A 9,617-nucleotide genomic window follows, 5' to 3' on the forward strand; every position below is an offset into this window, starting at 1 on the left:
GTGAATTTGACAACTGTTTCATTCGAGTTATTTGCATGAACATACATACTTCAAAAATCCTTTAGAGACTGGGCGTGGTCATGCACGCCTGTAATCGCAGCTCTTGGGAGGCTGTGAACAGGTGGATCACTATGAGTCTGATCTGGTAGTGAGACCCTGAACACCTGGTAAACCCTTCCCTAAAATTTAAAAAAAAAAAAAAATCTTTTAATAGCAGATTATTAAAGAAATTCCAGCTTGATACTTAATTTTTTTTTTTTTTGCGGAACCGGGGATTGAACTCAGGCCCTTGAGCTTGCCAGGGAAGGGCTTATTTCACTGAGCCATCTCCCAATGCTTAGAATGTTTTATACTTGTACAAAAAGTTTGTATATGCAAGACTCAAATAGAAGGATAGCTTTCACCTACAAAGGAGAAAGGGTCCTTGCGCATACTGTGGAAGAGTATGTAGTGCACTCTTCAACATTACACACATCTTTTAACTGTGCAGTCCAAGTTTGGGGTCTTATTTTAGATCTGCATAAATAAGACACTTACAGTCCATTCATAGTTTTCAGTCCCCAGTTGGCTGGTTCCAAGGCAGGGCTACGGGAGCATAGCAGAGGAGAAATGTAGCAGGGCAGGTAGGACAGTGGCACTCAACACAGACTTCTGTCTCCAGGCTCTACCCACGGTGACCAGCTGCTCCCCACTGCCTAGCATGAGCCCAGGCTGAAACGCATCAGTGGACTAAGCCAGTGTCACACAGCAGCCGCCTCCCCAGGGGATAGAGGGGTTGATCTAGTGTAAACCATTAACACTGGGACAAAGAACTTCATGCTGCCACTTGGGAGGGGTTTCATTTGGCTCATGGTTTCTGAAGATTTCAGACTGTGGTCAACTGACTCCAAAACCATCAGGGCAGAAGGGTGTGGGAGAGCAAAGCTGCTTCCCTCGTGGCAGCCAGGACCCCAGTAGGATCCCCAGCGGCAGCCAGCCATGCCCTCCTCAGCGCATTTTGCTGTGAACATGGGAGGGTTAATGAGCGCCCCACAATCCAGGAGTGTTTCATTAGTCAGCACAGGCTTCCCTTCCTGAAGACAGGAGTGTGTTCCAGTGCTGGAAAAGTCTATCCCACTTCCATTCCCTGCAAAAAGTATTAGAGATAAATTTCTTCTGTGTCTTCTATATATGAAAGGCAAATATAAGATTTAATTCTTAGGTAACATATTTGAGCCAGAAATTCACCCCACATTAGATTCTGAGCATCGAACTACAGTTTGAGGAGCATTTATGGCACTGCAGGCGATCCCAGTGCTTTTCCACTTGGCACTGCTCCCCCTAGCTGGGAAAATGGGCAATACCCTGAACAGTTTTTGCTAACAGTAATTCACGAACGCTTCAGTATGTTTTTTTGAGACAGAATCCATAGTAGGCAGGGATTTTACATAAGAACTGAAAAGACCACAAAAAGAGGGTCCCTGGAATTCAAATAGTCCTGGTGAACTTTGCGCAAACACTACTAGGTGAAACACATTGATCCTCATGGTTATTGGGTCACCCTGCACTTTCCCCGATAGCACGCTTTAACAGAAAAGAGTCCATGGATGATGCAAAGCCCAGCACTGTGCCAGAAGGAGCCACGGGCAGCATCTGACTCTTATCTGTGCAACACTTCAGAATCACGTGGGAACTGATGAGCTGATGTGTGACGGGAGCTCGGATCGATTCAGTCCTTGGGGATGAGACCAGGCGCCACGGTTGGGTCCCCAGGGCCGCAGACCTCTCCTCCACACAACCGCCTTACCAGTATTTTCCTGTCACTGCCTCCTCACCGCACTTCTTTAGTAGTAGCAAATGTGTAATTCTAACTCAACCCTTGTATTTGGGCTTAAGTTACTGCGTCAGGACCCTAACGTGAAAACAAATGACCACTGCATTCCATGACGATCTTGCTGGTAACAGGTTACCTAGAACTGAAGAAACAGGCAGCACTGAAATGTCTTCTTTTTGTTTACTGGGCAGGTGCTGATTATGCTGCTGAGCTGTTTCCCTGGCCCAGCACTGGAATTTCTTAAAAGTCACACAAATTTTTTCTTAAGCAGTTTTTATTACACTCAAAGTATTAAGACAAGTACAAAATAACCTTGTAATCAGAATACTGTATCAGTCGATAGAAAAGGAGAAACTACTACAGTATGAAGATATACAAATGACTATACAGGCTGTGACAGGATTAACAACGTAAAACGGGCAGTTTGTTTCTTTTAGAAATGCTAAATTTTCTTAAAACAAATGAAATACAGCACTCTATGCATAACCAAGAAAATAATAAAAGCAGTCTTAACACGACTAGTAGCATAACAGACTCCGTTGCTTCTATGTAACAGCCTTTGCCAGCACATGCCTACTCCGTTTCCTAGCTTTAAGGACAATTTCCTCTAGGGAAAACTAGTGCAGCATAACCCTTAAATAATTTCATTTAAAGTTACAACCTAAATAGAAATGAACACCTTGTCAATCTAGGTACAACAGTGGCAACCATACCTCACATGCACTTCTTAGAATAAACCCCCGTGGCCGGCCGGGTCCGGTTACGCTGTGGACCCTTCTCGCCCTCAGCCACAAGTCCCCTTCCGGGATGTGTCCCTGCTACCCTCACCCCCCATCCCCACGCTGACATTCACCTTCCCCACCCCCAAAAGTGCAGTTCACGGCAGCCTTCCTAGGAAATGGTTTTCAAGAGTGGCCCAGCCTACATGCTTTTTTAAAAAAGCCCCCTCAACCCCAGAGGTGATGAAGATGCGTTCTGTTCTTGGAGTATCTAAGCCTTCATAGGTCACAGAGGTGTGCTCTCAGGAACACCTTTGTTTTATTTGTTGTGTGGGTTTTTTGTTTTTTTAAAACTGTTTAAATGCCCTGGGATACAATGGAGAGAACATCTCAGTTTCCCCAAACTGAGGGCCAGAGAAGGGAGAGATTCCCGTTATGGCCTTCAGTTTAGCTAAGCTTCCAGCCCAGTTCCTCGCTTGGGTTCTTTCACAGGAACTAGTTATTGCTTCCACAACCCTCTGACAGGGAATGTTCCACAAAGGCTGTGACCTCCACCTATGGTAACTCTGCTCTGAAAAACAAACCAGCCCAAGAGCTCTTACCAGAAGTAAACTTTTCGGCTTTCAAGGTCACTGAAACTTCATTAGTGCAGTTGAGTAAATGCGTAAGATTTGGCATATGTTAAACGATTATTGGCACAATGTTCTCCAGTTTCACGTATTATTCTGTTGCACATGGGCCACAGCTCAATGGATCAGCCAGTCTGCACCATTTTTATGTTGGCAAGAATCCCTTCTCTTCCCTTCGAACACTGGAGGGAGAGCTGCTTCATCCGGGCCTCCAAGACCTGGCCCTCGGGGGAGGTGCTGTTCTGGCTCTTACCCCTGACACCACCACTGTTGCTGAGACCTCTGTTGTTGTTGGCTTTGTCACTTGTTTTATTCTCTGCCCCTTCTGCCCTGTCTCCTGTGGGAAAACAAACGTTATCTAACGGGTACGACAGCTGTAAGTTACTTAGCACAAACCAGCCAGCCCAGCCCAGCCCTTCAAAATGCCCAGCATTTCCCAACACACATTAGAATCTGAGAGCCCTCTTTGTCAGGGAGTCGTTTACTGCTTTTATTCCTTACAGCATTGTATACATTCTGTGTAATTAAAGATTAGTTATTATGTAGCTGAGAAACCTTTCCAAGTAGTAGGTGAGGAACAAAGCTCTACTTTATCAAACTGGTCAAGAGCCACGAACCTACAGAGCAGCCTCTATAAACAATCTCCGCGATGGCCACGAGCAGCTCCTTTGCAAAAACCTGGCAATGTGGCCCTAGGCACCCTGAGACCCGGCACAGGCACAGACAGTACACAGGCCGTGGGAAGGACAAGGGGGCTGCCACTCACCTCGTTCTCCCTCACATTCTGGGGAGGAGGCTCCGCTGCACTCACTCCGAGGGCCCAACACCGGGAACATCATCCCAAACTCTGACAGGGACATCGGACTGGGCAGGTCCAGGCTGCCGGGCCTTGTGACTGCGGGAAACTGCTCTGGCACCTCAGATGGGCTTGTTGGTCCCGAACTGAAGCTGGACACAGACTGAGTTTCTGAGTCATCTTCAGACACGAAGTTGCTACAGTTGTCATCTTCAAAAGCCTCCGAGGCCACTAAGAAGAGAAAGTACCAGTCACAGGGGTAACCTGGATCCTCAAACTCCTGCCACAGTATGCTTCACTGGCAGCAGCTAGACCCAGCACGGGACTGCAGAATCTCTGCCCCTTGCAAAGCAATGTGACCCTGAGCTCCTCTGCCCTGCCCAGCAGCGTGAGGGGAACAGCAGGAGCACAGGGACAGTCCTTGTCTTCAGCAGTCTTAGCCTCTGCCCTAGAAATCAGTATCACTGATACTGCTTCAAGGTGGAAGATGAATTCAGCCGGCATCAAGCCACCAGAAGACACATAGCCCTTTGTGATGTGTCCCCCGTATGGCACGTTATCTGCGTGGTCTGTTTCCTTCCAGGGACATCTCATTTTTCATCAAAAGCCCACTCAAAGCCTGCTCAGATCACTGTTTGCTACAAAGAATAAAATCCTTTCACAGGTGCTTTGCAGCTTGTGCCTTCCTCTGTAGACCGGAATAACCCGGGCCCAGAGATGGCAAGTTACTCCTATGGTTTCTGAGCCTCTTCGACCTTTAGCTGTTGCCCCGCAGCTACACACAGGTCTGCTTATGTCTTTTCTACTCCCCTTTACCTCCTTGCTCTTTAAAACAGCCTTTGAGCATCCCACAGAAGGCAGTTGAAGATTAAGAACTGCAATACTGGGCACAGAAAATGGGCTGAGACCTGAATTCAGACCCTAACTCCGCTGTTCACTGTGTGGCCTTGTCCAGTTACTTAACCTCTCTGTTTCAAGACCCTCTGCATACAGATTTTACAGTATGATATACATAAAAGCAACCTCCGTAGTCAGTCAATGCGTAGTTTCCTATGGATCTGACATCCAAACAACTGCTGATAGAATTACAGAATTACCACAAAAGGAGGCTGGGAGAAAGCCAACCAGAGATTATTCCACACAAAAGCAAAAGCAGTTAAGTGTTCAAAGACAGTGACAAAAGTTTTCTTCATGACTGCAAAGGAAGCGAAGTCCAAAGGTCTCCTCAGGCCCACGGCGGTGATGGCCCACTTGCTGCCAAGTGCTCACAGGGTGCCAGGCCTGCCTTCTTACAATCCTAGCCACTCTTGCTGCACAGCAAAAGCAGATAGTGTGGGGGCCGGGGAGCTGGCTCAGTGGAATAAGCACTTGCCTGGCAAGTGCAGTGGCCTGAGTTCAATCCCCGGTTCTGCAAAAAAAAAAAAAAAAAAAAAAAAAAAAAAAGGGCCGGGGAGATGGCTCAGTAGGATAAGCGCTTGACTGGCAAATGCCAAGGATCTGAGTTCAATCCCCGGTTCCGCCAAAAAAAAAAAAAAAAAGCAGAAAAGCAGATAGTCTGTTTTCTGTTTTGCAGGTGCAGAAGTGAAGTTTTAATACTAGTTATGACGTGAAGGCCAGGATGGGAATCAAATCTGACCCCACAGTATTCTTGAGACGGCTCCTCTTTGCTGCCGGGCTTCTCAGGGCCCCGCAGCATGCTGGCGGGTCTACACTCTCAGAGAGGGATTCGAGTACAAGTGGGAGAAAGCTTTAGCTGCGTCTCATGAGCACAGCACTCCACACAACGTGCGAACTGCCAGAAACGGGCAGGGCTGCCGCCTCAGATCTGCGGTGATGGGGAGAGGGCACAGGGACCTCGGGGCAGGACAGCCCTGGGCCCCACTGCACGCGCGATCCCCACCGGCCTGACTCACCAGAAACCGTGTCCAGCTCAGCTTTGCCTCCTGACAGGTCCTCCGCAGAGGTACTGCTGCCCTCCGCGCCCACGCCACAGCCCCGAGGCCCCATGGCGCTGGAGCGCCGCCGCTCGTGGATCTCATCTGAGATCCGCTCCAGGTTCTTCAGGGCCGTCTTATACTCGCCTTTCGCCAGGGTCAGTTTGGCCTGTAGGTCATCTACGGTCTTCTTCAGTTGCTGCGGGAGGACAGGAGGCTCCTAAGTGGAAGTTGCCCTATGGGCCCTGTGAAACTCTTTTATTTATTTGGTTCAGGGTCTCCCTACACAGCTCAGACTTGCAGTGATCCTCCTGTCTCAGCCTCCCCAGCACTGGGATTACAGGTGTGCACCACCATGCCTGGTGCACCTGGATTTCCAGGGGCCAGCAAGGCATGCAGTACTGGGGGTGGAACCTGGGTCCTTGCTTGCCAGGCAGGTGCTTAGCCCTACCACTGAGCCATGTCCCCAGCCTGTGAACTGCTTTTTGAATGGCAGGTTAAGTACATTTTCCTCTTATCTGAGAATTTCCTGGATGGAGTCTCATCACTTCTGCCTGCTGCCACCGCACCAGAGCCCATTCGGTGCCAGGCTCTTAACGGCCACAAATGTGGGTTACATCCCCACAGGGAGGACTCACCGGGCATCACATAGGTCCTGCAGTCTAGCCGTGTGGTTCCTAGATCAGTGGTTTCCAAACCTATCTCAGAATCCTCCAGAGCTGGCCTCTGCTGAGGTTCTGACTTGTGTGGGGAAGGTCCAGGGGCCTTGGAATCTGTATTTCTAGCATGTTGCTACCTGCTGCTGGTACACGGGCAGGATGATAGCCCTGGCACAATCTGCAGAGGTCACTGCAGGCACTAGGGAAGATCCAACCTAGACCACTGCCAGGTCTGAAAACACAGAAAAGACTGTGTCTCCACTCTCCTCCTGCAGTAAATGGTCATTAGCCTGCTTCCACGCTGAAAGTAGGGCTTTGGCTGCAGAAAAATATCATCCGAGACGTACCTGAAGGCCACACATACCTCAAGCTGCACGTAGTACTTTCCCTTGAGTTCAAAATAAGGTCTGTGAAGACAGGAAGGAAAATGGTAAGAGCAATACAATACGGCAACCGGGCAAGTCTACAAGATGTGCGAGAGGCTCCCAGGGCCTGCGATGACTCTGAGAAGGTCAGGAGAGGAGGATGGCAGTAGGAGCATTTCTTGGGACCCCGTGACGGGCAGCGGCCACTCGTCTCACCTTGGCCCCACTCCAGATCCTGGGGCCCCCACACCCTTGTTCTCTTCCTCTCTAGTGAGGCTGTCACAGCTCTCTGGATGTGCCCCAGGCGAGGCTAACCTGGATCTGCTCCCCAAGGGTGTCAGCAGATGAGGCTGCTCAAAGCTGCTGCCAGGTAGGACGGCAGCGCCACTGCCCCCTCGCAGTAAACGCTGACAAGGCCAACATAGCACACCTCTGGTGAGCACAGAAAAGCCTGAAACCTGGAAGAGGAGGGTACAGGCGCTCTCGCGTGACCACAGCACACACATCAGGTGTGCAGAGTGCACGGACAGGCACGCGCAGCACATGGGAAGGAAGGTGTCCGCGAGAAAGCACACAAGCACATCCTGGCCTCACCAAGCACAGAGCAGTGGGACCAAAGTGCGAGCTGGAGTTGGGGGCAGAGGAGGCCGGAAGCTGTCCCCGGCATGCACAACTGTGCCGCTAGCCGGCCCTGCCGTCAGAAAGGAGCCACCTTCCCTTCCTCCAGGACCCTGCAAGCCTGGCAGAGGTGGGGCCACAAGAACTTCGTTTTCTTAACAGGTTAAGTGCAGCGTGACCAGGAAAGTGTGTAAGATTCTACAGTGGGGGTGAGGGCTTTTGAAAACAGCCAAAGGCGGAAGCATGGGGTGATGTTCCCCTGGATTCCGGGGGTGCTCCCATGCAGATGCTGCCTTGCTCACCGGGGCAGGCCTGTTTCTGCTACTGTCACGTGTCATCATGTGTCCCTGTCCCCGGTCCTGTGCCCATCCCCCCTCCCCCAGATATACACATACGCCCTGCAGGAGCTAACGGCACAGTCTTCTGTGCATGTGTGCATACACAGATCCTGAAGGACAGTGGGCAGAAACCAAAGACAAGGGCGGGGAGGCCGGGTGGGCAGAACACGGCAGAGGAGGACCAAGTTCCTCCTCTCACACCCTCTTCCTAACTGTGTGGGCTGCTTTCCCTCAAGGGGAGAAGGCAGGGCCCATGCCGAGCCCCCGGATGCCCAACCCTCCAAGCTGGCCTCCTGTCCCCATTCAGAGGCCTTCAGCAGCCCAGCACTCCTGCTCTGTCCCAGGTCAGTCTGACTGTTGGGTCCAGGCCACTGAAAGTCCTGCCCCTTTTGCCTGGAGGCCTCGTGCAAGGGCTTGTCCCCAGCACTTGTATTTGCCCACCAGGAACTCTATTTTTATAACAATAAAGGCAGGTAGCAGTGAGAAGAGCTTGAGAAAAGCTCCACTGAAACCCGTCTTGCAGCATTTTATCCTGCGAGAACAAGTATGGGAAGACAAAGTGTTCCCATTATGCTGCCAGGTAAACCGAGGGACAGGGCCCTGTCCGGTCAGCCCCAGAGCCACGGGTACTACTGGAACCCCCCAAAGCCCAGCCTATGGGCCACATAGCGGTTTGCTTTTGCCGCTCCTTTTTCTGTGTCTCCCACTTTGGTGTGGCACAGGGGCTCCTCAGTGTCCTCTGGCTCTGAGGGTCTGCAGAACTTGTAGGATGAGGGCCTGGCGGGGCCCTGCAGAGGCCCTAGGCTCCGCGTAAAGGCTGGCCAGTCCTAGCCCATGTGGAAGAGGGTAACAGCACCACCCGCAAGGCTGCACCGGCTTACTTGGACTTGTTGATGGCTCTCTTGAGTTTCTTCTCCAGCTGCCGCATGCGGCCAATGGCCGCGTTGTACCTGGCCGCTGTCTCCTTGTGCACCAGTTCACTCCTCGTCTTGGTCTGCTCCGCCTCCATGACCTTCAAATACAGCAAAGGTCAGCCTCAGGCAGCCCAGGTCAGCTTCTGGCTGGGGTGTTGCTTACATCACTTTTTAAAAAGTCTTCTTCGAGGAAATTAGTAGGCAGACTAAGATTAAACTAATTAATTTCCCAGGGCCAGCAAGTCTGCTCAGCTGACCAAGTGTCTGCTTAGGGGTTCGATCCCAGGCACCACATGCCACGCCGGCAGCGCCCCCAGGCACGCTGAGCGTGGTGGCGCATGAGTCTGTAATCCCAGCACTAGGGAGGCTGAAAACAGGAGGCTCACTATGAGTCCGAGCTGCGTAGTGAGACCCTGTGCCAAATACAAAAAAAAAGAAAAGAAAAAAAAATTAAACTACCTTTCCAATAAAATAGGACATTCTTTCTTTTTTTTTTTAACATTTAGGAAATTTTAATTTTCCAAATGTACTCACACAAAATCATCAGAACTATTTTTCAGGTAAAAAAATAGTTGCATGATCCACGTGCCACCAATGAAGTCCCTGCTGGTGAAGTGGCAGTCACCACAGCATGACTTTCCGTGGCAGTGGCACTGTTCATGCATAGGCTCTTCCTCTTGGCATGAAGAACGCAAAAACAAGAAGGGACAAGAGCCACCACTCATTATTTCCTTGACTCTTGGGTGTCTTCATTATGTGCTAAAAGCCTGTTTTCACTAAAATAGCAATTTTTATTCTGAAAGGTAATCATATGTTCCCAGTAGATATTAGC

General features: G+C 50.4%; 1 protein-coding gene across 1 annotated transcript in view; it reads right to left on the bottom strand.

The window, feature by feature from the left end:
• Positions 1-2,883: 2,883 nt before the first annotated feature.
• The window catches only part of Sh3bp5 (SH3 domain binding protein 5), a 70,348-nt gene continuing 63,614 nt past the window's right edge, over positions 2,884-9,617 (bottom strand). The window contains exons 5-9 of the mRNA XM_004631695.2: positions 8,753-8,883; positions 6,915-6,957; positions 5,871-6,090; positions 3,928-4,188; positions 2,884-3,498 (exon numbers count right to left, since the gene is read on the bottom strand). Coding sequence (XP_004631752.1) covers positions 3,287-3,498; positions 3,928-4,188; positions 5,871-6,090; positions 6,915-6,957; positions 8,753-8,883 — 867 coding nt within the window. The 3' untranslated portion in view covers positions 2,884-3,286. The remainder of the gene's footprint in view (positions 3,499-3,927; positions 4,189-5,870; positions 6,091-6,914; positions 6,958-8,752; positions 8,884-9,617) is intronic.

Source organism: Octodon degus, unplaced genomic scaffold (genome assembly GCF_000260255.1).
Source record: "Octodon degus isolate 3935 unplaced genomic scaffold, OctDeg1.0 scaffold00043, whole genome shotgun sequence".
NCBI classification, from domain to species: domain Eukaryota; kingdom Metazoa; phylum Chordata; class Mammalia; order Rodentia; family Octodontidae; genus Octodon; species Octodon degus.